The sequence below is a fragment of the Rattus rattus genome, chromosome 9, assembly GCF_011064425.1.
Source record: "Rattus rattus isolate New Zealand chromosome 9, Rrattus_CSIRO_v1, whole genome shotgun sequence".
Taxonomy (NCBI): Eukaryota; Metazoa; Chordata; class Mammalia; order Rodentia; family Muridae; genus Rattus; species Rattus rattus.
The window spans coordinates 75584199-75610056 of NC_046162.1; the positions used below are offsets into that span (position 1 = coordinate 75584199).

Here is a 25858-nt window from a genome sequence, read left to right on the forward strand (position 1 = left end):
AATAGTCATACAAGGATATGTATCCCAGCCCCCTTAGGAAGAGTCTCTCAGCCCAGCCCCACAGGACAGACGTCAGTACGTGAACTGCAAGCCATGCAGTTATTAGGCAATGGCACACCTAGCTGATGGCCTGAGCGTGGGTGTGGGTAACAACGGTTATAGGAGGGGAAGATTGAGCAGGCCAGAGGCTGAGGGAATTAGAATCTGTTGTCAGCTTTTCATTACCATAACAAATGCCCAGGAGGTTTGTGGTACAGACTGCTTACTTCCTGTCCTGGAGACAAGGAAGGAGGAGAGGATGGACCCTGGGCAGGGTATGACGGTGGTACTGTCTATCAAGTCACACGCTTCTCCCCCCCATGACCTAAAGACCTCCCACTAAGCCCTGCCTTTTAAAGGTCCCACCATCTTCCTTTAGTACTGTCCTAGGGACAAATCCTTTAACACATGCCTCTTTAGGACAAGGACTTTTCTCTTCGGCCTCTACCTGCCCTCAACAGTTGTTATCGTCACCAATTCTGCTTTCCATAGTTTCTGCTTTGGTTTTGGAGATAGACAGAGATGACTCTGTTCTTTGCCTTCCTCGGTGGGAAGTGCTGGCTCCTTTGTCAGGGCTTTTCTTCCCTGACCACACTATGAGAAAGGGTAGGTAATTTTGCTTTTCTGAAGAATGGTTAGCTGGTTCCTGGTGACTTTAACACAGCTGGCTGGTGAGATAGCTTGGGAGTGGGGGACACCTCCCATGTAAGAAAGACTTCAAAAAAATCTAATAAAAAAAAAAATGGGGTTGGGGATTTAGCTCAGTGGTAGAGCGCTTGCCTAGCAAACGAAGGCCCTGGGTTCGGTCCCCAGCTCCAAAAAAAAAAGAAAAAAAAAAAAAAAAAAAGAATGCACAGCCGGGTTGTGGTGGTTACGCCTTTAATACTAGCCACTCAGAAGCAGGCAGATCTCTTGCGTGTGAGGCCAGCCTAGTTACAGAGTGAGTTCCAGGACAGCCAGGGCTACACAGAGAAACACTGTCTCAAAATAAACACACACACACACACACACACACACACACACACACACACACACGAAGAAGAGGAAGAGGAAGAAGAAGAAATAATAATGTGTACCAATCATCAGGCAAGGTGGCACATGCCTTTAATTCCAGGACTCCAGAGGCAGAGGCAAGTGGATCTTTGTGAGTTTGAGCCTGGCCTACACAGTGGGTTTCTTCTGAAAGAGAGAGAGAGAGAGAGAGAGGAGAGACAGACAGACAGAGAGAGAGAGAGACAGACAGGCAGACAGAGACAGACAGAGAGAGACAGACAGACAGAGACAGAGAGACAGAGAGAGAAAGAGAAGCCACAGTAGAAGATGTTCCCTCCAAGCATCCAAGTTCTAACTATCTACTGGGATGGTCTTAGGAGATGGGGCCTCCGGGAAATGACTAGGTTGAGATGATGTCAAGAGAATGGGGACCAGACAGGTTAAAAAGCTAAAAAGTGAAAGGGAACACAACAGCTCAATCTCTCTCTTCCGCAGGTTGGAACAACATGCCCTTGCAACCCCAGTAGAGTGCCCTCCCTAGGATCTATCACTTTTTTTTTTTTTTTTTTTTTTTTTTTTCTTTTTTCGGAGCTGGGGACCGAACCCAGGGCCTTGCGCTTCCTAGGCAAGTGCTCTACCACTGAGCTAAATCCCCAACCCTGGATCTATCACTTCTTAATCTTGGATTTGCCAGAATTGTGTTGAAATGTCCGGTAGTTTACACCTGGAGACCCAGCTGTACAGAGACCCCTGCAGGAGGTATCACAGGGTTAAGTCCAGCCTGGACTTGCTACATTGCTAGATTCTATCCAACACAAAAGAGACAGCAAAAACCAGAGCCTGACCAGGCATGGTGGCCCAAGCCTTGGATCCCAGCACTCTTGAGGCTGGGGAAGGCTTACTGTAGGCAGGAACCAGCCTGGGCTGCACAGTGAATTCCCTCTCAATAAAACTCAGCCACCAGCACTATTGGGATGTGAGTCAGTGGTACAGTGCTTATCTAGCATGTGCAAGGCCCTGGATTAAATCCTCAGCACTGTCCCTCATGAAAAAAAAAAACAAAACTGTGATCAACAGAGGAGGCTGATGTGGCGTTCGAGCTCCCCCTTATCCATTCCTTCTGTGTGTATATACATGATAGATGGATATGGCACTTGTGCGTGTCACGTGCGTGACGGTCAGAGGTTAGCTTTGTGGAGTCGGTTCTCTCCTTCCACCTTTCTGTGGGTTCCAGGGATTGAATTCAGGTCACCAGGCTTGCAGAGTGATCACCTTCACGCCCTGAGCCATCTTGCCGGATCCAGGTCATCATCATCATTATTATTTTAAGATTTATTTTGTGTATGGCTGTCTTACCTCCATGTCTGTCTGTCTGTCTGTGTGTGCCACATGCAGACAGGGTGTCAGATCCCCAGGAAGTCACAGATAGGGAGAGCTGCTATGGCCATGCTAGAAACCACATCTGGGTCCTCTGCAAGAGCATCAAATGCTCTATACTGCTGAGCTGTCCCTGGCACCCTTCTTCCTCACTAGTTTTAGACATAATCTCTTACTGAATCTGGCACTGCATGATTTGGCCAGGCTGGCCAGCCAGTGAGCCCCAGGGACATGCTTGTCTCTCCCTCCCCAACGGTTTCCACACAGGTCCTGGGGATCTAAACTCAGGTCCTCAAGTTTGTATGACAAGCACTTTACCTCCTGAGGCAGGCCTATCCCTTCGCCTTTTCTGAAACAGGGTCTTGCAGGCACTAAGACACTACTGTGTTCAGTTTATTATGCGCTAGCTAGGGATGGAACCCAGAGCTTCCTGCGTGTTGGTTGAGCACTCTTACCACCTGGGCATTATCCCGAGCTCCAGGATGTGTCGCTTTACAGAGCCCAGTCTATTTTGTTACAGCAACCCAAGCTGACAGAGAGATCAGACAGCTGTCTACTCGTGCAGAGAAAATGCATCTGGACTGGGAAGTCCTCAGCCAAGAGCGGAATCCACCGCCCAGACAAGGAGCCAGAGCCGGGAAAGCTGTGGGCTTGAGGTTCTCCAAAGGGAGGCAAAGTCACAAGGGAGAGGAGGTCATGGGAGATGTGCCTACGCTCGCTCCCTGGGCTGTTCTAAGTCTCATGCCCTGGCCCAAGGTCAGGGTGGTTTATTCAGGCAGGAGAGGAAGGTCCCCACCCGCCTCTGTCACCTGCTACTGCCACCCACGACTACTCGGCTGTGCGCATAAAAATGGTCACAATGGCTTCCCTGTCAATAGTGGGGCCCGGAGGGTGTTTCCATCCGTGCTCAGTCTGTCTGCCTTCCATCCCGAGAATCATTTAGAGATAACAGCCCCGAGGGCAGGCAAAATGTTTTTCTTGGGTACACAGTGGACCTCAGAGGCAGATCGAATCGGTGACCTCGGACTCACATTTGGTGAAGGGTATCATGGCTACCAGGTCTGGAAGAATCTTTTCTTCTGGGTCAGTGGGTATGGATCCACCCCCAGCCCCCATGCCTCCCTGTTGCATAACCGTCCCGAGTCCTAGGTGGCCCTGCTATATCCTCTCCCCGCCCATCTACTGGGTTACAAGTTTGCTCACGATTATGGTCTATGTTGGCATTTTACAGGTTTTAGAAGAGACGGTGTGCCCCAGGCCTGGAAGAGGAAACCTTCCTTTCTGGGGTTGCCTTTTGGTTGCTGTGGGCTCCTGGCCCAGGGACTGTGGATGTCTTGGCTTTGGTCTTCTTTTCAGAGTGAATTCAGGGTTTTGCAGGCACAGGGCTTTTTCTAAAAGGCACAAAAACGAGGTATCTGTCGTATGTGCCAAAAGCCCCACTTTCCTAATTTGGGATCTGGAGGTGCTTCCCAAACCTGGAGATCAGAAATGGCTTCTGAAGGGAAGTGCTCTATTATTGGGCTACATCCCCGGCCCTGAAATGGCGTGTGGTGCTGAGAATGGACCCAGGGCAGTGCCTGTGTTGAGGACATAATCTATAACTAGATTTTGTCCTTTTCTGACCTTCCTCCCCTGACCCAAATCTGGTCTCAAACCAAGGCATGAGAAAGACTGCTTTTCTTCTCCAGGTTCAAATGAGGACTCTGTCTCTGGAGTTTTCAAGAACACAAAACCTAGCCAGGCATGCACATCTTTAATCATAGCACTGGAGGCAGAGGCAGAGGCAGGAGGCAGAGGCAGAAGGCAGAGGCAGAGGCAGAGGCAGAGGCAGAGGCAGAGGCAGAGGCAGAGAGACAGAGAGGCAGAGACAGAGAGACAGAGAGGCAGAGAGGCAGAGACAGAGAGACAGAGGCAGAGAGGCAGAGACAGAGAGACAGAGAGAGGCAGAGAGAGAGAGAGAGAGAGAGAGAGAGAGGCAGAGAGGCAGAGAGAGAGAGAGAGGCAGAGAGGCAGAGAGAGAGAGAGAGAGAGAGAGAGAGAGAGAGAGAGGCAGAGAGAGAGAGAGAGAGAGAGAGAGAGAGAGAGAGAGAGAGAGGCAGAGAGAGAGGGAGAGAGAGAGAGAGAGAGAGAGAGAGAGAGAGAGAGAGGCAGAGAGGCAGAGAGGAAGAGAGGGAGAGAGGCAGAGAGGCAGAGAGGCAGAGAGGCAGAGAGGCAGAGAGGCAGAGGCAGAGGCAGAGGCAGAGGCAGAGGCAGGAGAAGGAGCAGAAGTAGGGGGAGTCTTTGTGAGCTCAAAGGCAGCCTCAACTACATACTGAGTTCTAAGCCAGGCAGGGCTACTATCTACTGTGAAGGGAGACCTATCTCAAAAACCCAGAATTATAAAGTAAACTAAAAGAACATCAATCCTATGTTCCTTGGCTCATGACCCCGTTATCCACCTTTGCTCGAGGCTAGCAGGACAGCATCTTCAGATGTGTCTTTCTCTGCCTCCCAGGGTTCCTTGTTGTTGCCGGGTAACACACATACATAATGCCAACCCTTGAAGGCTGAGGAAGGAGGACGGTTGGTCAGGGTTTTTATAGAGGCTGACTCAATGAAGAACAAGCAGTTCTTCATCAACTCTGCAAGGCCTCTTTTGCCATGTTTAGTGATGATTCTCAGTTTCTGGGGACCAGGACACGGGTCACCATTCTGCTGTCCACACCAGTAGGCAAGTGGCTCTGTCTTGCTCACTCTGAGTCGTCCAGAGGGAGAGGCTGCCAGGTTCTTTTTGTTTCAGAGACAAGAATCTTACACTGTGTAGCTCTGGCTGGTCCAGAACTTACTACGTAGACCAGGCTATTCTCAAGTTCACAGGGATTTGCCTCCTGAGTCCAGGATTAAAGGCGTGTGCCACCATTCCTGGTGACAAATACTTTTGAGTCTGTGAGTCAGTACATGAACGAGTGAGTGGATGTCCTCCCAGCGACCGAGTAGGCCAGAGGCCAGAGGCCAGAGAAGGCAGCCAAAGGACTGTGGAGACCTGGAAAGAAAGCAGGTGACTCCCCAGCTAGTGCTATCTGCCACTCTGCCAACCAGCTTTTGGTTGATAGTGGGGTCTTTGGGTTCCCCTGAACTCATGAAGTTCCTTTCTCTACAAAGTGTGGAGGACGGGCGTGTGAAGGATTCCCTCTGCACCCAAGGCGGTCTGTGGGAAGGCACTGCTCAGCCTTGAAGGCGCTCTGGGCTCAGAACTAAAGGATAGTGGGAAGTAAACTGAAAACCAGGCAGAGACTCCTGGTGGTAACAGTGCAGAATGAAAATGGAGGGAATGGGCCTGCAGATCTGGGCTTACTTCTCGCGAGACTCCCGATGATTCTAACTTCTTGACTCTCAGGCCAAAGCCCTAACCCTCGGTATTAGCAAAGCCCTGGTCACTGTCTTAGGCCTCGAGGGCCTGGTCTTACTTGTCTAGAGGAAGCAGGACCCTCTTCCTGAGGCCTAGGAGATGAGAGGGGACTGGGACTCGAGGGAGCAGGCCTGAGTTTTTAGGAAACCAGGTATAGATCCTGTCAGACTAAAAGGCATGGAGCTCTGCCTGCTGGGCCATTTGCCCAGTAATCTAAGTGGCTACCATGCAATCAACAGCTGTCCCCACTAAGTGGCATCTCTAGGGCACACGGAAATGGAGGTAGCAGGGCGTACTGGGCCAACGTCTCTGGAGCTGAGCAGGAGCAGCCGCGGCTGCAGCAGCTGTGGGTCACCTCCCCAAACTACGGCTCTCAGACCGCTGTGCTTGTCAAAGCTCGGAGTTTGGCAACTTTCAGGGTCTGAACCCACAGCAAACCCCACCCAAGGGCACATCTAACCAGGCAGGCCCTGCAGCAACAGAATAACAAAGGTGACCAGTCCAGGGGTTAGGGAACCTGGGTTCTTGTACACCAGGCCCCATTTAATCCCACTGTCATGCCTAGACAGCAGATAGATCTGTCCTCTCCTGGAAAGACAATTCCCATGAAACTGGCACTTGTGGGCCAGTGAGATGTCTCAGTGGGTAAAGGTGCTTGCGGCCAAGCCTGATGACCTGGGTTCGATCCCTGGAACTTACCTATTGTGGCGAAAAGGAGAGAACTGATTCCCACAAGTTGTCCTCTGATCTCCATGGGACACCTTGGTATGCACTCTTCGACGCACAAAAATAAACAAGTAAGTGTAATAAAAAAAATAAAATAAAAACATGGTTTAGGGGCTGGAGAGATGGCTCAGCGGTTAAGAGCACTGACTGCTCTTCCAGAGGTCCTGTGTTCAATTCCCAGCAATCACATGGTGGCTCACAAACATCTGTAATGGGATCTGATGCCCTCTTCTGGTGCGTCTGAAGACAGCTACAGTGTACTCATATATAATAAATAAATAAATCTTAAAAAACAAACAAACAAACATGGTTTAGGCCAGGTATGGTACATACCTTTAACCCCAGCACTCAGGGAGGCAGAGGCAGGTAGATCCCTGTGAGGTAGGGAACAGCCTGGTCTACAAAGCAAATTCCAGGCCAGCCAGGGATACGGAATGAGAACCTGTCTCAACAAACAAATAAATAAAACAAACAAAATAAAACAAAGACAAAGGCCCCTGATATCTCTCTAACTTGTCCTCTGTCACCGAGGTAGTCCATATTACTGATGGGGAATCTGGGACGCAGAGAGAAGAGCAGAGAGGGGACGGTCTTGTGCCACAGGCGCCTTTCCATGAATTCAGGACTGACTAGAGTGTTTGGGCAAGGCAGTTGCTCAGGACGAAAGTGGCACCGGCCCTGGGTTAGTTTGAGCTCTGCCCCAGCAAGGCACGGGTGGGAAGGTTGCAAAGCCCTGGTGAGATAGGGGCAGGAAGTGCTGACCTCACCACACTCCACGGCCAGAGAATTCAAAGCTCTGGGCACTGACCCTTGCTTTTCAGAACGGGGCCTTTATAAAAAGGAAGGGAGGTGGCGTGGCGATGAGTCATGGAATTTGTAGCTGGAGTTGAACTACAGCGCCGTTATGATGGTGATTAAAAATCAATGCCACTGTGCTGTGACTTTGGTGTCCACTTTGCACCCATGAATTAATTAACAAAGGACAACACATGTGCTCAGGGCAAGCTCCAGGACACAAAAGCCGGATCTAGAGTGATTCAGTGCAGAAGCTGGGTCTAGAGAGGGGGGACATCCCTGGAGGGGGAACCTATCCTCATTCCCAGAGCTTCGCTACAGCAGCTTGCTTTCTGTCTTTGTACAGTGGGGTGCTGATAGACCCTGGGAACCATGACGTAGTCTAAACCAGTGGATGAGAAAAAGTTTCCCCTGGTCACAGGGGACATTTGTCATCAGTAACAGAGAATACAACTGGAGATTGACAGCTTGAGTCCCCAATGGGACCTCATGACCTGGGACTCAGGTAGCCCAGGCTGGCCTGGGATTCAAACTCTCTGTATAGCCAAAAATGATTTTGAACTTCTGGATCTTCCTGCTTATACCCTTCTGGTGCTAGGACGACAGGCATGGGCCACCACACCCAGTTCACCTGAAACTGGGGATTAAAACCAGCACCCAGTCCTGTTTTATTTAAGTGTATTTATTTTATGTATGAGGACACTATACTGTCTTCAGACACACCACGAGAAGGCATCAGATCCCATTACAGATGGTTGTGAGCCACCATGTGGTTGCTGGGAATTGAACTCAGGACCTCTAGAAGAGCAGTCAGTGCCCTTAACCGCTGAGCGGTCTCTCCAGCCCTCAGTTCTGTTTGTTTTTTAAGACAGGGACTCATGCTGCAGTCAAAGATGGCCTGGAACTCACTATGTAACCTAGATCTTAGCTACTTTTCTATTGCCGTGAACAGTTATCATGACCAAGGCAACTTACAAAAGAAAGCATTTAATTTGGGGGTTCACAGTTCCAGAGGGTTAGAGTTCATGACCATCATGGCGGGGAGCATGGCAGTAGACAGGCACTTGTGGTGGCATAGAAGATGAGCGCTTACATGTGGTGTGTGTGTGTGTGTGTGTGTGTGTGTGTGTGTGTGTGTATGTGTGTGTGTAGTATGGGCTTTTGAAACCTCAAAGCCCACTCCCAATGACACACCTCCTCCAACAAGGGTACACCTAATCTTTCCCAAACAGTTCCACCAAACTGGGGAAGGGGGTCAGATATCCAAATATATGAGCAGCATATGGGGACCACTCCCATTCAAACCACCACACACAATCATGGCCATCCTCCTGCCTCAGCTTCCTTACTTCTTGGCTTTGTATGCTGAAGTTGTTAAGGCCAAAGGTGCAAAGTCCAGGCCATGCCAGGTCCTCTGCCTGCAGTTCTTAGCTTCCTGGTGCAGTCTCCACCTCCTGTCTTCCAGCGACTCTTCAGGATCGGGCGTGTCTCAAACCTCTCTCCTCCTTTTGCATTTTAAGACAGACTCAAGATGCTCTCAACCCCCAACTCCTGCTGAGGCAGGATCTCAGGGCTAGCATTACAGATGTGTGACACCAAGCCTGGCTCCTCTCTGCTCACAAGGACATCCACTCATGGCCCTAATTCCAGGGTGATCACATCTTGAAACTCCTGACATCTGCAAAGTCTTTAATTCCAAATAAGCCCAAACCCACAGTAAAAGATGCTGAGCTGAGTAAGGGGGCAGTTTAGCCCACTACAGCAGGATTCTTTCCTGTACCACACTAACCATGAGAAGACAAGGGGAGGGAGCCCATACTGTGGGTATTCTGTTTAAGCTCCACCCCCACAGCTACCTGGCAGCAGCCAGGTATGTTCCACCCCACAGTTGCCTGGCAACAGCCAGCTGTGCCTGGGGCTGGTTGCCCCCCCCCTCTTACTCTCTTTTACCCCTCTTGCTCTTTGTACTTCTCTGTTCTTGTCCTCATCCCCCTCTTCCAAGTGCCTATGGCCAGCCGCCTTTCCTCTCTTCTTCTACTCTTCTCTCATTAAACCTCTCCACGTGGAACCTTGGTGTTTGCGCGTCTTTTGTCCGGGCACGGGCCGAGATTTAAATCCGAACACATACTCTGGCATTCAGGAGCATCTTCTGCGGATGAGGTACTAGAAGGACCCCTTGGCCTAAGAGGAGGAAAAGGTTCTTGAACATTTTGGGGCCACTGGAGTTGTTTCAGAAAGGACCTCAGGCCACATCTCCAGGGCAGTTTTGTTTTGCTTTTTGAGATAAGGTTTCTGTTTAGCCTCGGCTATTCTGGAACTTGCTCTGTAGACCAGGCTGGCCTCGAACTCAGAGCTCCACCTGCCTCTGCCTCCTGAGCACTGGGATTAAAGGTGTGAGCTACCACTGCCCAGCTCGACTATTATTTTCATGTTCCCTTTCCTGCCTTTTTCTCAGCCCATCCTCCAGGGTCTCTGTCCTCTCCGGGGAGTCCTTGCAGGGTGGTCACCTTTGTGATTACCCCCCCCAAACACGCGTGCGCACACACACACATACACATGAGTACATACACACGCGCACGTGCACACACGCGCAAATGCACACACACAACAGGCCTGGCAGCTCATGCCTTTTATACCAGTCCAGTCAGGCCACAGGGTCTCTATAGCCAGATTTACCTAGTGAGTTCGGGTTTGGTCAGGGCTAAGCAGAGAGGCCCTGTCTCAAAAACAAAACCACAAAACAAAACAACAAAACCAAGCCTCTGAAGTGGCCTAAGACTCCCCACCACCCTTCTCCTCCTGGCCTACCACGCACTGCACAACTGCACATCTCCTTTTTTTTTTCCCGGAGCTGAGGACCGAACCCAGGGCCTTGTGCTTGCTAAGCAAGCGCTCTACCACTGAGCTAAATCCCCAACCCCACATCTTCTCAGAATGCAGTTTTTTCTTGGTCTGGCAGGTCTTGGTCTGGTCCCTCTTCTGGAACACCCCCCACCCCCATCCACATCACCACCAGATTTTTCTCTTAGCATACTCTCTGTCACCTTTTCCTGCCCTCATCCCTCCATCCAACCCTAATCCTGTCCAATGTTGTTTCTGCCCCACGGCCTGAGCCACGCCCCCACCACGCCCCCAGGACGTCGTTCCGCTGTGTGCTGGTGAGCTTTCTGCACCTGGATTCCCCCCTCTGCCTTCTCTAGCAGACTCGTGGGACTCTCAAATGAGGCCAAAGTGATACTTTAGGGACCTAATCAATACCTAAGGACAGGGTCAAGAGTTGCAAGAGTTTCTTCCCCAGGGACTCTTGATCTCTAGCCCTAGACAGCCATTCTGCCTCCAGTCCGGCGTACCCAAGGACAGGGCCATCCCAGGCAGCGCTTACTCCGGCCCCGCCCAGCTCCGCCGCTGTTCCCAGCGTGGGTCTACCTCTCCAGCTGTTTTCTTTTCAGATCTGGAGTTCAAAAGAACAACTGATCTAGGCGGAACAGCCACAGGAAACAAAGCTAGCAGGCTGGATCCTGTCTGCTCAGCCACGGGCCTGCAGGGCCCAGCTTACTTCTCCCCGCTGGCTCCCAGGGAGGAGATCTCTCTAGTTCTGGTTCCCAGGACCTCAAAAGTCTCAAAAGCCTGTACGTACTGGAAACGGTGGCTCCTGGAGAGGCCAGGCCAGTTCAGGATCCTGGAAGGAGAAGGGAATAGTTTAGTTTAATTAGAGCTTTAAAAATGCTACAGAGAAAAACAATTCAGAGGTCCTCGGCCCTGCGGGGCAGGGCTGGCCTAATAATAATAAATCAACATTTGCATGGAGATTTCATTTACAAAGCATTTTCTCCGGTGGGGGGGGTGTCCAGGGAGGCTCTGGGGTGGCCCAGTAGATTCCTCGCTGGGAGGTCACCCCCAGCTTTGGGTTGGTTCCACCCTCCGTCCAAGTTTACCATTGTGATGGCCTACGGGGTAAACAAAGGGCCCTTCATGCAATAGTTTCCGAGTCTTCTGGCCTGCATTCCTTTTGCCCCCCCCCCCATTCCCTTGTCATTCAGTCTGAGGCTCAGTGGGCCTTGTGGGAGGGAGAGTGACTGGGACCTAATAGGAAACTTTCCTCTGTCCCACGCCCTCTGATAACCCCCACCCCACCCCACCCCACCCATGGGCATTGCTGAACGTAGTAGGCTAGCGTCGATGTGCGGCTGTGTCCCCACTTATACAATGGGAAAACACCGATTTGGCAATGGCTGTGTTTTGTGATACGCAGAGATAAGCAGGTGTGAGTCTTTGCCAATCCGTCTCCAGCTGAGGATCCTGAGGGGTTCTGGGAACAGTGTGGGGGTGTGGGGCCCTGGAATGTGCACCTGCATGGGTGGGAGGGACGAGGCAGCTTCAGGGCCTCTGGGGTACAGACAGTGAGAAGAAAGAGGTGACCTGAGAGAGAGGGACCAGCATCAGATGGGGCCTGGCCCCTTAAGAGCTGATGGGTTATATAGGAGCCACCTGCAGGGAGGGCCTCTAGCAGCTTGGCGCTTTCCGTCCGGGTGGGAGACTGGAGATGGAAGAGGTCATTGCCGGGCTGCAAGGGTTCACGTTCACCTTTGAGCAGGATGTGGAGCTGCAGAGGGGCACTGGGCTCCTGCCTTTCCAGGGCATGGACAGTGAGTGGTGACAGCCTGGTTCCCCTGCCCAGGTCCTTGAGGAGCTGTCCTCACTTTCTTTCCTCTATCTCTCCTACACAGCTTCTGGGTAATTCACCGTTACCCAGGATAGAGAGACAGATTTCAGAGCTTCCAGAGTTCCCTTCCACCTCCGTCTCCCTCAGAGTTGGGCTGAGTTTAAGGAGAACTTAGAGGCTAGCTCTGGGCGGTGGGGGGAAAGGTTTTGGAAGAGAGTACCTTTGACTCAGTCTCCACCGCTGGAGACAGCCGCTTTGGATGGCAGACTGTTGGCCGCCAAGAGGCTGTGGTGGGAGGATGGTGGCGTTCCAGGCCAACCTGAACTACAGAGGGAGACTTCGATGCATAAACAGATAAGCAAAGGAACACACAACAAACCACAAAACCCCAAAGCCTAGCGGGAGAGAGTAGTCGCGTCCCACTCAGATCCTAGCCCGTGGGAGGCTTAGGTGGAACTTGCCAAACTCCGTTCTCCTCCGTTTCTTTCTTCTCCAGAGTCCAGTTCGGCTGTGTGCAACTTCTTTGCTAAAGGGCTCTGTGTGAAAGGTGAGTGAGTCAGGCCTGGGCTGGGCCGGGGCAGGAATGGCTGCTCAGACCAGGCTGGCTTCAGCAGGGGCCTAGGACGGAGTGTGAGCTTGGTGCCTGGACTAGGACAAGATTCAGCCTCTGTCACAAGCAAGAAGGCAGCTGTCCCGTGTAGTCAGTACCACGGAAGTTGTATTTTATTACGCTGAGGGTCACCACACAAGGCTCACACTCTAAATTCCTAACCATGGTCCGATCTGCTCAAGGCTGATCACCTGTGAGACCTATCTTAGCTGAAGGTCAGGGTCTAGTCTGTAACGGAAGTCTCTGACTCGAGGGTCAGGTTCCTGGGGGAGCCTCTCCTCCCACAGGGCAGGTCAAGGTGTCATCTCTCCAGATGTGCAGAGCAGAGAGAGCATTGCTCCTAGTCTCTGCTTATACACTGTCCAGTGGGCATCATGGGGTCCTAGGACCGTCCAGTTATCCTGAGTGAGTGATATCACTGGGTTTGGGTCATCTGGTGCAGCCTTGGGTGTGGTGGGGGATCCTGATCAAGCTATTTTTTTTTTCTTTTCTATTTTTCGGAGCTGGGGACCGAACCCAGGGCCTTGCACTTGCTAGGCAAGCGCTCTACCACTGAGCTAAATCCCCAACCCCCTGATCAAGCTATTTTTACGTGTCTTAAAAAGACATTTTATGGGCTGGAGAGATGGCTCAGAGGTTAAGAGCACTGACTGCTCTTCCAGAGGTCCTGAGTTCAATTCCCAGCAACCACATGGTGGCTCACAGCCATCTGTAATGAGATCTGATGCCTTGTTCGGTCATGCATATATATATATATATATATATATATATATATATATATATATCACTGTATATAATAAGTAGGTCTTTAAAAAAAAAAAGACATTTTATGCTCCTAAGGAGAGCATTGGCTTGGGAGGGGGCACCCCACTGACATTTGTACAAGGGCCATGAGGGGATTGCCTGGAAGGGGTCATTCCCTTCTGGAAATGTTTTTTAAATTACGTGTATCTGCGTGTAGTTACAGAAACAATGGGTGCACGTGTCCTTGGAAACCAGAGGTGTCGGATCTGTCTAGAACTGTAGTTACAGGTGGTTTTGAACTGTTTATCGTGAGTGCCTGGAACCAAACTTGGGTCCTCTGGACGAGTGGCCAGTGTTCTAAACTACTGAGCTATGTCTCCAGGACCAACATTCTCTTCTTTTTTTTTTTCTTTTCTTTTTTTTTCCGGAGCTGGGGACCGAACCCAGGGCCTTGCGCTTCCTAGGCAAGCGCTCTACCACTGAGCTAAATCCCCAACCCCCAACATTCTCTTCTTGATGTAGGTAGTGATGGGTCGGGGCCTTTGGTTTCTGTTCTGAGGAAGCTTCCATCCTCCTCATTCCAACTCAGCCTCTCTCCAAGCAGGGGATTCTCCTCCCTGTGAATCACCACAGAAACCCATCAATCACCCCAGGCCATTTCTTCTGCCCTTAGGTAGCTTCATGAGTGACAGCCTCAACTGTTCAGAGATCCCCCTCACAAGTCCCTCTCCCAGAGTAGTAGCCAGAGTTACCCCCCTCCCTGGCTTCTGGTGTTCTCTTCTGGGTGGGGGGGTCACTTTGAGGTTCCCTCCAATGGCAGCATACAGTTGTCTAAATACCTACCCCCAACAGTAGTGTTTCCAATCCCCCCTGAAGCCTGGCTACAGATTCAGGTGAAGAGATTCTTTAGGGGGCCTGCCTTGGAGATCGTTAATATTCCGTTCCTAAAAGTCAGGAGGCAGGGGGCGGGGCAGAGAGGCCCTGGAGCCTGAGTGACTGGATGAGAAGAAGAGGAGCTCACTGGCCACCCAGGGCTCTGGGAAACCAGAACCTTCCAGGTCCATAGAGAACGCTGCTATTTGCAGAAGGCCAGAGCACTAGGAGTGGCCAGGATTGTGTGTGTGTGTGTGTGTGTGTGTGTGTGTGAGAGAGAGAGAGAGAGAGAAAGAGAGAGAGAGAGAGAGAGACAAAGAGAGGAAGGAGGGATGGGGGAAAGGGGGTTGGGGGGAGTCATGCAGGCAGGCCCAGGGGCATTCAGAGAGGACGTCCTTGTCACGAATAGACACAAGTCCAGATTAGACATAGCCCTCCCTTCCAGTGACAGTGTCTACTGCATAAAGATACTGAAGTGGTCACAGTGATGTTTCTAGTGTCTGTCCACCGTTAGAGTCATCCATTTCACGCCTGCGCTGTCCTTAGTATTTGAAGTCATGAACTCACGCGGAGGGGGCATGCCATGGGTGGATCATTTGCTGAGCACACAGGCCATCTCCAGCAAGCACGCATCCATGAACTGAGCGTGGTGATGCAGGCCTCAGCTCTTTGCAGCTGGAGGCAGCAAGGTCAGAGTTCCAAGATCATTCTTGGGAACATAGTGAATGTGAGACCAGCCTGGGCTACGGGCGAGACCCTGTTTCAAATAATAAGAATTAACGACTCAGGGGTTGGGGATTTAGCTCAGTGGTAGAGCGCTTGCCTATGAAGCGCAAGGCCCTGGGTTCCCACCCACAACCCGAAAAAAAAAACCAAAAAAAAAAAAAAAAAAAAAAAAGAATTAACGACTCAGCAGCTAGAGGCACTGGCTTCCCTTGCAGAGGACCCTGGTTCAGTTCCCAGCACCCACCTGGCAGCTCACAGCGGTCTGTAACTGCAGTTCTAGGGAATCCAATGTCCTCTTCTGACCTCTGAGGGCTCCAGCATGCACAGCACACACACATATATATGGTCACACACACACATAAACACATAAGCATTTTTTTTAGGATTTATTTTATGTATATGAGTACACTGTAGCTATCTCCAGACACACCAGAAGAGGGCATCAGATCCCATTACAGATGGTTGTGAGCCACCATGTGGGTGCTGGGAATTGAACTCAGGACCTCTGGAAGAGTAGTCAGTGCTCTTAACCACTGAGCCATCTCTCCAGCCCCAGTATTATTATTATTATTATTATTATTATTATTATTATTATTGAAAATAAATTCAGAGCAACATTTCCCTCCCTGTAAAAGTGCCTGTAAAAGAACTCAACAAGCACTTACAGTATGCCCATGGGGTAAGGCAACTGTTCCTTCAAGGAGAGAGCAGCCCGGAGGTTCCTGGGGTTTTGTTCTGAGAGAGTGACCCTGGTCTGTTAAGGATAAACTCTTTTCCTAGTGTGGTCCTCTGACCCCTCTTCCAGCCCGTCCTGGGTTGTGTGTCCGGGTGATAGGACACAGAGATGGCAGAGGTGAGGAGGGGGGCCCAGGGAACTCCCCCAGGCCGGTGTTAGGTGGGGCCCACAGCAGGTGTCGGGTTCCGCAGGGATGCTGTGCCCCCTTCGGCACGAGCAGGGCGAGAAGATGGTGGTGTGCAAACACTGGCTTCGAGGCCTCTGCCGGAAGAGTGACTGCTGCAACTTCCTGCACCAGTATGACGTCAGCAGGATGCCGGTGTGCTACTTCCACTCAAAGTTCGGTAATGCCGGCCCCTCCTGGTGTGTGGGGGTGATGGGGGGGCTTTCGGGTGGGGTAGGAAAGGAATCTGGTAGTCGGGTGGGACCCAGAAGTCCAGCCTTGTCTGAGCCCAAGCTTCTCTGAATCCTAAGGAGAGAGAACCAAGGCTGGATACGGTGGGGCACCCCTCTAATCTCAGCACCAGGGAGGCTGAGGCTGGAGAATCAGGAATTCAAGGCCAGTCTCGGCTACAGAGAAGTTCGAGGTTAGGCTGGACTACAGGAGACCTCGTTTAAAAACAAGAAAGGAAATAAAAAATAGCGTTCAAGTATGGCGGCACACGCCTTCAGTCCCAGCACTCAGGAGGCAGAGGCAGGCAGATCTCTGAGTTTGAGGCCATAGTAAGTTTCAGGCCATCAAGCGCAAGGCCCTGGGTTCGGTCCCCAGCTCCGGGGGGTGGGGGGGCTTGTTCTTCTTCCAGAGAACCTGGATTTGGTTCCCAGAATTCACATGGCAGCCCACAACTGCCTATAACTCCCATTCTGAGAGGGATCTGATACCCTCTCCTGGACGCCTCAGTCACCAGGCACAGACATGGTGCACACACAGCACACAAGCAAACTACCCATACACACAAAATAAAAACGAGTCCTTAAGAAAGAGATAAAAGGGTGCAGAGCCAAGCCTGCAGTCTGTTAGTTTCAGTAGGACAGTTACCTCAAAGGGAAAAGAATGGAATCCTGCCCCCAACTCCAGGCCTGGCTAGCCCACACCCGATGACTGTCAGGAATAGCCTTGAAAGAACCGCTTCTCAGTCCCTGCTGGGCCCAGGCAGATGCATTTGGTACACACACCCCTGTCTTCTTCCTACTCGCCTGCTCTTTCTAACTTTATTTTAGATGAAAATGTCATGTTACCTCCCAAAGGAACATCCTGCATCATTTGTTGGAAAGAGAAGGTCACTGTGTAAATAAAGCGACAAGGTTCAGAAGTCTGGGCTCTAAAATTACCTTGTGTGGTCAGGTCTCCAGTCTCTCTCTCTCTCTCCCCCTCCCCCCTCCCTCCCTCACTCCCCCTCCCTCCCTCTCTCTCTCTGTCTCTCTCTGTCTCTGTCTCTCTCTCCTCCCTCTCTCCCTCTCTGTCTCTGTCTCTCTCTCCTCCCTTCCTCCCTCCCTCTCTGTCTCTCTCTGTCTCTGTCTCTCTCTCTCTCCCTCTCCCCTCCCTCTCTCCCTCCCTCCGTCCCTGTCCCTCCCCTCTCTCTCTCTCCCCATGGTGATTTCCCTGACCTCCTTCCTTGGGGCCAGTGAACTCACCCACCTGAGAGAGCAGCTTCCCAATAAACCCACATTTAATATAATCTAATTTGGTTTGGACTGGCTCATTTCACCTGTGGAGAAATAACTTATCAGATGGGGCTGCGTATTCTATTTCATAATGCTGGGTCCCTCAAAGAGGGCAAAGTCTTTCACAGGGCGGGGAAAGTTCATCCCAATCTCTCAGTCCAGCATTCCAGACTGCCTTCTCCAGGGAGCCAAGGCCTGTGGCAGTTTGTAAGGGCTGCCGGAATGTCTTTCTAGAATAAACAGAGTTTATCTGGAGGCTGGTCCCCAGGAGTCACTGCCTAAAGCATTCTCACTTAGAAATGCCCCCTTGAAATCTTTCAACCCTGACTCCCTTGGTTTGAGGATCAGATGTGGTCCAGCATGGGACCAATTTTGCATGCAAGTAATTTGTGTGCAGCAGATGTGCAAGCTCGTGGTTATGATTTGTAATCTAAGGTTTTGGTTCTTAACAGTGGGTGAATACTATATATATATATATATATATATATATATATATATATTAATTAGTTGGTTACATGCCTTTAATCCTGGAACTTAGGAGACAGTTGTCTGTAAAAAAAAAAAATCATGTGTGTGTATGCATGTGTGTATCACCCCTCATTTTTCTTAGTCACCTTTCTGGTACCCTCTCTCCACTTGCTGTGTAGACCAGGCTGGCCTATTTCTTAACCTCTGCTGCCCAAGTGCTGGGATTAGACTCTAGTGGAGTGCGTCACCGTGCCCTGCCTCAGTGTCTCTGTTTTAAAAATACTGCTGAGCTGCAAGTGATCTGGGGAGATGTGTAGAGTACGTGATGAGACTAGCCAAAAGGGGATGACTCCGGGATATAGCATATATCCATAGTTGTCATCTGTGGTGGGCTGAAATCTGCTTTTTTGAGGTCAGCTAACTTCTGTAAGCAATGCCTTGCCCATGCTCTGTAAGTAAGCTCAACAAACTCCTGGGCATGCAAGCACACACACACATTGTTGAGGCCTGGCAGCGCAGGAAAGTGCATTTGGTCCAGGGCTTGAAAGGAGTAAGGAAGGGCCTTTGCAAAAAAAAAAAAAACAAAAAACAAAAAACAAAAAAACAAAAAAAGACGCGAGTGCAGGCTGGAGTGTTGCTGCCACCTGCTGGCCAAAAGTTGGAACAGCAATGTGCAGCCTGGACGGACAGGTAGTTTTGAGTCTGAAAAGGCTCAACCCCAGGGGGCAGTGCTACACTAAGTTGGCCTAGGATGTGCCAATAAACCCTTTTGCGTGAGGAAGCTGAGTGAACAGATGTGGTACTTGCCTCTGAGGGCTGGCATCCATGTTTTAAATGTGGAAAGGAATAACAGAACTCTTCCCCAGATGATGCATCATCTTGTAGAAAGCCCCCCTGTATAAGATAACTCTGGAAGAACTTGTGAAGTTTGTGTTAGGACCAAAGAACAAAGTTGTAGGCTCTTAGGAAGGAAATGTTCATATTCTCCACTGAAAGAAGACAGGACAGATAATAATTTTCTTCAGATCTAACTTAGGATCCTTCCTCGTTCAGCAGTTAAAGGCAGCCTGTGCTTCCAAGGCTGCCCCTTGTAGAAATGCAGCCTACCAAGATTTGGTTTAATGCATAGACACAGCGCAGCCCACGCTCATGGCTAACACAGTCCTTCTGAAAGGTTCCCTGGGTTCCAACTGGAGCCTCTACCCTGTCCTTGGTATTTCCTTCAAACCGTCCCTGCCCTGCCTGGGGCTGTGGAAATGGCAGCGTGTTTCTAGTTGAGATAGATGACCAGAGGGTAACTTCCTCTTCCAGTGTTAGAGGTCTTCCAAAGATGGTGACGGGCAGACGACTATGCCATGCAGGGAGGGTCAAGGTAAATCTGGGTGGGGGTGCGGAAATGCGAACCAGCGTATAGACAAAGAACTGTGGGCTTTTCAGGTAATTGTAACAACAAGGAATGCCCCTTCCTCCACTTGAAGCCAGTTCCTAAGCTCCAGGACTGCCCTTGGTATGACCAAGGGTTCTGCAAGGAAGGTGAGGGCTTGCGGGCAGGGATGGGGTGCACTGAGGGATGCAGGAGTTCCGGATGGAGATGCTCAGCAAGAAAGGAGTAGGACTCCCCCTGAAATTGGGCCATATAAATAGCCCAGTGGAAAGCCCTTCTGAGGTTGTCCAAGGCTTGTATGCCAGTGGAGACCTCTCCTGAGATACTCGGAGGCTCGGCCTGGTGTGGGCTGTGGGATTCACACCCTATTCTTCTCAACAGGTGGGTGTGGGACTAAGAAGCCTAGCAGAAAGTCCAGTCCACGAGAGACACGGTGCTCCCAAGTGCTGAATGCCACTTAAGTCCAACCCTTTCCCTGGTTCCCAGTCAAACTTAGAAGGCTATGTTCCCAAGGGTCTCTGGGTATTGTGTGTCTCTCATGTGTCTCTGAGTGAGCTTCTTAGCACTGGGTTGGGGGTGGCTGCTGGGGGAAAGAGACTTTTAAGCATGCTCTACAACCAGTACCTTCTTTATGCTGGGGGAAGGCAAAGATGGGGAATGGAACCCTGGGCCTAGAGTATGACCCACCTTTACCACTGAACCACATGTCCAGCCCTTACCTGAGCCAAGGTTTCTGCCCCTGTCTGACTCCTGGCTTCAGGGACATCGATGGGGAGGCTTACCCACCCCATCTCCAGTGGAGAGCCTACCACAGCCTGTGCTTTTCCTCATGAGCTATTCACGTATACTTCCTCTGGATGAAGCAGACTTTTGGCCATTTGCTTTTTGTCTAGTAGGTCCCCTGTGTAAATACCGCCATGTGCATCAAGTCCTGTGTCCCAACTACTTCATTGGCTTCTGCCCCAAGGGACCTAAGTGCCAATTTGGGCAGTAAGTATGATCCCTCTACACCCCAATCCACCAGAGTACCCTACCTTCTGGATCTAGATCTTTATGTAATTCCCTTTGCCCTGGCGTGAGGGGGGGGGGTGATTAGCTAGCGAGTATCTCCTAGGGATTCTCGATGCTGCCCCCATCCTGGAGGTCTGGGTGCTATTGGCTGGGTGGACTCCAGCTTTTCCTGTTAACATAACATGTGCTCTCAATGGAGGAGGTGTGCACCTCTCACAGGATGTTCTCGATAGGAGTAGAAGCATTTGCTATCACCGCCCCTCTGCAGATCTATGCAGTGCTTGGGCAAGGGCTCCTTCCCTAGGGGCTCTGGAATGGGAAGTCTGCAGCAGCTGGCTGGCGCTGAGCATGCTAATGAGCAGGGATAGAGGACTAGCGCCCACTTAACACACTCTCTCTCCACTCCCATGTCTCTCCTCCTTCCCTCAGCCCTAAGATGAGTCCTATACTCCATCGCAGTAACATGAAGGTAAGTCAGCACTTTGCTGCCCACATGAGGGCCGCCCCCGCCCCTCTTTGGCTCCCACACCTGTCTGTGTTTCCTAGCGCTAAACTATCCTCGGGAGACCCCACTCTTCCATGATCTGCTGAGTCCAGATCCTGTAAAAGGTGCATGTGGTCACGGGGGCGGGGCACCTGCTTGCAGTAGCCTATCCCAGCCTCTGTCAGGGCTGCATCGGGAAGGACTCCACCATCACTGGAAGGCCTTCCTTGAGCTGGGAAACACAGGGGGGCTTTCCTTTCTTGTTATTTTTATTTCTTTTTGTGTATACATGTCGATACATACTTGCTAACTTCAACCTGTGGAAGTCAGAGGACAGCTTGTAACAATTGGTTCGCTACAGTCTGGGTCCTGAAGGTAGAACTCAGGCCGTCAGGTTCCACTGCAACCGCTTTTACCAACCCAAACATCTGGCCATCCCACACTGGTGACAAAAAATCAGGACATACGGTCCAAAGCCGGCTTTCTGAATGAAAACTATGACGAGTCATATTTTCCTGGTTCCTAGGAATGTTATCCCCATTGCTACCAAGTTCCTGGTTCCTAGGTTCATATTATCCCCATTGCTACCAAGCATCGGTGAGATTCACTTCAAGGGTCAACAGGCTAATTGTGCTCCCCCAACCAGACCTCAGTGAACCAAGGGTCCTAGGTAGCCAGGCAGGTGTTGGCATCACTGAGCTTCGGACGAGCACCCTTAGCTTCTCCATGCTTCTTTTCCCCCTCTCTCTCCCCTCACCTTCAACCTCTCTCTCCTTTTAGAGATAGCGCCTCATTATTTAGCTTTGGTTGACGCCTGACCGACCTGGGATACTTGCTGTGTAAACTAGACTGGCCTCAAATTCATCAAAGATGATCCCGGCCACCACCCCTGGATAATGGTTCTCTATAACTGGAGCGATGCGAACAGTTTTTAAGAGGTTGCGAGGAGGGCTTGAGAGATGGCTCAGAGTAGGTACTGCTCTTACAGAGGACCCCAGCTTAGTTCCCAGCACCCAGGGCACCTGATTCCTCCTGGTCTTTGTGGGCACCTGCACACACCTGTACATGCCCACAACACAGGCACATACTTAGTTAACAAAAAAACAAAATAAATCTGAAGAGGTTGGAGGGAAGTGAGAAAGCTGTTTTGTGATGTGGGAGGATCCTTTCAGGGCTCGTAGCAGCTTTACTGGACTGGCCCCAGCATCATGTCCACATTGCCCATTATGGTTTGAATGTGTTATGATCACCAACTCAGCCCCAGGCTGTGTCTCCTCTGGACAGTAGTGTTGGGTGGGGCCAAGTGGGAGGTCTCTAGATCTCGGAGGTGGAGCATACCCATGGGACTAGATACTGACGAAAGCGGTTGTAAAGGAGTCGGGCTTTCCTCGGCTTCCTTGTCCACCTTGGGACCTCTCTGCATGTACCTGTTCACTTGGAGCAGCACATGGCCCCTGCCCAGAAGCCCAGCAGACACAGCTTCCAGTGATGTGAGGGCAGCTAAACTCTTTTCTTTATAAGTTACTGAGCAGGTAACTTCTTTCAAGACATACTTTTGGTAGTTTTTTTATTTTTTTAAGATTTATTTATTTATTAATTTATTATGAATAAGTACGCTGTGCCTGTCTTCAGACCCACCAGAAGAGGACATCAGATCCCATTACAGATGGTTGTGAGCCACCATGTGGTTGCTGGGAATTGAACTCAGGCCCTCTGGAAGAGCAGTCAGTGCTCTTAACCGCTGAGCCATCTCTGCAGCCTGGTAATTAAAAGAACAGGGGAGGTAGAGAGGCAGGAGGCAGGGGTTTTAGGTCAAGGCCACCCTTGGCTACATCTTGAGTTGGAGGCAAGCCTGGATTACACTGGTTACTGTCTCAGAGATAAAATTGTGTGTGTGGGGGTTGGGGATTTAGCTCAGTGGTAGAGCGCTTGCCTAGCAAGCGCAAGGCCCTGGGTTCAGTCCCCAGCTCTGAAAAAAAAAAAACAAAATTGTGTGTGTGTGTGTGTGTGTGTGTGTGTGTGTGAGAGAGAGAGAGAGAGAGAGAGAGAGAGAGAGAGAGAGAGAGAGAGAGAATCAAGACATGTCATATGAATTTCTCAAAGAACTAATTAAAAATATGTTGGGAGCAGCAAAACAGAGCAACTCCCTCAAAACAATCTCACGTCAAAATACAAAAGCCAAACTCCCAAACCAGAAAACCCTATAAATACGGGTATTTAGGATGTCTACACAGCATCTCTGCAACACGGTCTCCTCCTGATTTCACTGCAGCCTGTCAACCAGCTATGGGATTCAACAACTTCCACTGGCAACACTCTGGTGCCCCCTTCTCAGGCAAAGGCCACAGTCCACTATCAGAAGAGGTGGGGCCTGCCTCCGGCCTGCAGCTCAAGGGTCCACCTTGCACCTTAGGTAGGTGATGGGGAGGTGCACGGCCGTAATCCTAGCAGGCAGCAGGCAGCGTCTGGAGGACCGTAGCCAGTCTGAGGCACATAGCCTCCACATAGCGAGCTGCAAGCCAGACAGGGCTACAAAGTGAGACCCTTTGTCTCAAAAGAAAAAGGAACCGCTGGGTGTGGTGGTACATACCTCGGATCCCAGCACTGAGGAGGCAGAGGCAGGTGGATCTCTGAGATCCAGGTAAACTAGGGCTGCATAGTGAGACCCCCATCTCAAGATAAGTAAAGTATTAAAAAAAGAACCATACCTTTATGAGGTAGCCTGCAGTCTGTCCTGCATCGTGATTTTTTTTCTCCTTTTTTTTTTTTTTTTTTTGGAGCTGGGGACCAAACCCAGGGCCTTGCGCTTGCTAGGCAAGCGCTCTGCCACTGAGCTAAATCCCCAACCCCGATTTTTTTTTTCTGTTTGACCACACAAATAATGAGTTGTTGAGGCTGTGTGAGTTCAGCTGGTAGTATGCTTGAATAGCAGGCATCAAGGGTTTGGTTCCTAGCACCTGGCGTTATGGTGCGTCCCTGTTAGCATTCAAAATGGAGGCAGGAGGTCCAGAAGTTCAAAGTCGTCCTTGGCTATAGAGAGAGGCAAGCCTCTGTTACCTGAGACCTGGTTTCAAAAAGAAAATATGATCATACCAGAATTCGAGGTAAGAGGGCAGAACCCTTTATTTTCTTGTCTGATTGGACCTTTGAAAGCCCAGAACCACCTTCTCTGAAATATGGGAGGCGAACGAGCTTCTCTTTTGGGTCCAGATCTTGTTATTTCCAAGCTGGTCCCAACTCGTACTTACAAGGTTTTCCCATCTCAACCTCCTGGTCAAGATCCCTGTAAGGCTGGAGAAGCCAATACATTCTAGAAAACCAGGTTGCGGTTCTCTGGACAAGTGGAGACTTTTCTTCTGAGGACTTAGGAAAAGGCACGACCTTGGCAGGACAGTGGTGGCACGTACCTTTAGTCCCAGCACTTGGGAGGCAGAGCCAGGCAGATTTCTGTGAGTTGAAGGCCAGCCTGGTCTACAGAGCGAATTCCAGGACAGCGAAGGCAGAGAAACTGTCTCGAAAGCCAAAAACAAAACCGGCATGACCTTAGCTTTCTCCTTTGTCTTCAAAACCCAGGCCACCACGCCAGCGAAGCAAGCTGTACTAGTTGGAGTCATCAAAACCTAGCTTGTAGTGAGGGAGCTGGAAGTTCTCCTAGCGAAGGGCCTCCCCAGAGTGTTCTGTACCCTGTGGTTCAGTGAGCCCCATCACCCGAGTGAGATACAGGATGCAGAAAGACCTTGTTTCCATTTATCCTGCGCGTGAACGAGACGCCAACAGCAGGACCAGAGGCCAGCTGACTGTGGAAGGGAGGAGCTATTCAGGAGAACAAAGTGCACTTGAAACCATGAACTCTACAAAGTCAGTCAGTCAGAGTCCCATGCTCCGCTCCCACGTTCCTGCAGACCACTCCGGGTCAACGGCCGCGATCCAATCAAACAGTTGCTTTTAGTTTGGCAGCTCTTTGCCTGAACAGCTTATTTATCCTTGAGAATATACTGTGTCTTCTGTGTAGCCGCATTAATTCCGTTTTTTTTTTTGATGCTGTGAGAAACCATCCAACTGGGGGCGGGCGGAGGAGGGGTCGTTGTGGCTCGTGCTTTGAGAGAAAACTATCTCACATGGCAGAGAAAACCATGGTGGCCGTGTGAGCCTGCTGGCCATACTGAATCCAGTCAAGGAAGCACAGGAAAAGAAACGGTCAGCTTCCTTCTTGGTTTTTCTCTTTTTTTCTTTTTAAAAAATATTTATTCATTTATTTCATGTATGAGTACACTGTAGCTGTCTTCAGACACACCAGAAGAGGGCATCAGATCCCATTACAGATGGCTGTGAGCCACCATGTGGTTGCTGGGAATTGAACTCAGGACCTTGGGAAGAGCCGTCAGTGCTCTTAACCGCTGAGCCATCTCTCCAGCCCTTGGTTTTTCTCTTTTAAAATTCAGTCTGGCATCCCAGTACATAGAGATGGTGCACCCATATTTGTGGCTTGTCTTCTCAGCTAAACCTCTCTGGGAATAACCCTTACAAACACACTCAGGTGCATCTCCTAGGTCACTGCAGCCAAGCCGACATCGAAGACTAAACCTCATGGGGAATTAGGCAGTAGGCATACAGAAAAGGCTTATCCTCCTGAGGTAAAGCAGTGACCAGGACAGTAGCCTATTCCATGACAGAGCAGGCATAATGGTACTTAATGCACTGGGAAGGAGTGGGCAGTCAAATGGACTTTTATAAGATTACAGAAAAAGGCCATGCAGTAGTGGCATATGCCAGCACTTGGGAGGCAGATCTGTGTGAGTTTAAGGCCAGCCTGGTTTGCAGAGTGAGTTCCAGGGCAGCCAAGGCTACACAGAAAAAGTGTCTCAGAGGAGGCAAAAAGTACAGAAAATGACAGCCTTCAGGACCAGATGGGAGTATGGTCGCCTGCCCTCTTTTAGCATGAGGCCTTTGCTGAGGTGATGCATACCACAGGCCCAGGGGGCTGGGTTGCTGGTTCCCATATCACTTCAAACCGCCCTAAGATGCTACATGATAGCTCTTGGCCACGTAGGAAAACTGTCTCCCTTCCCCTAGCCTGCTTCCTCATTCTAGAACACAGGCAGCCACACCACAGAGCTGTCCTACAGCTAGAGTGATCTAGTACATGTAATCAGAAATCTGTAGGCCTCCCAGCACC

General features: G+C 50.6%; 1 protein-coding gene across 4 annotated transcripts; it reads left to right on the plus strand.

Annotated features, from left to right (window-relative positions):
- Nucleotides 1-11861: 11861 nt before the first annotated feature.
- Nucleotides 11862-24286, plus strand: Cpsf4l (cleavage and polyadenylation specific factor 4 like). Of its 4 annotated transcripts, none has more exons than XM_032913504.1 (7): nucleotides 11862-11964; nucleotides 12478-12528; nucleotides 15862-16014; nucleotides 19241-19336; nucleotides 20081-20177; nucleotides 20628-20666; nucleotides 22948-23095. In XM_032913504.1, exons 1-7 carry the CDS (start codon nucleotides 11862-11864, stop codon nucleotides 23093-23095), a joined length of 687 nt encoding a protein of 228 aa, XP_032769395.1. The 4 variants fall into 4 exon arrangements, with proteins under 4 accessions (XP_032769395.1, XP_032769396.1, XP_032769397.1 ...); XM_032913505.1 differs by having other exon boundaries at nucleotides 20084-20177; XM_032913506.1 differs by lacking the exons at nucleotides 20628-20666; nucleotides 22948-23095 and adding an exon at nucleotides 23680-23901 and having other exon boundaries at nucleotides 20084-20174.
- Nucleotides 24287-25858: the final 1572 nt, after the last annotated feature.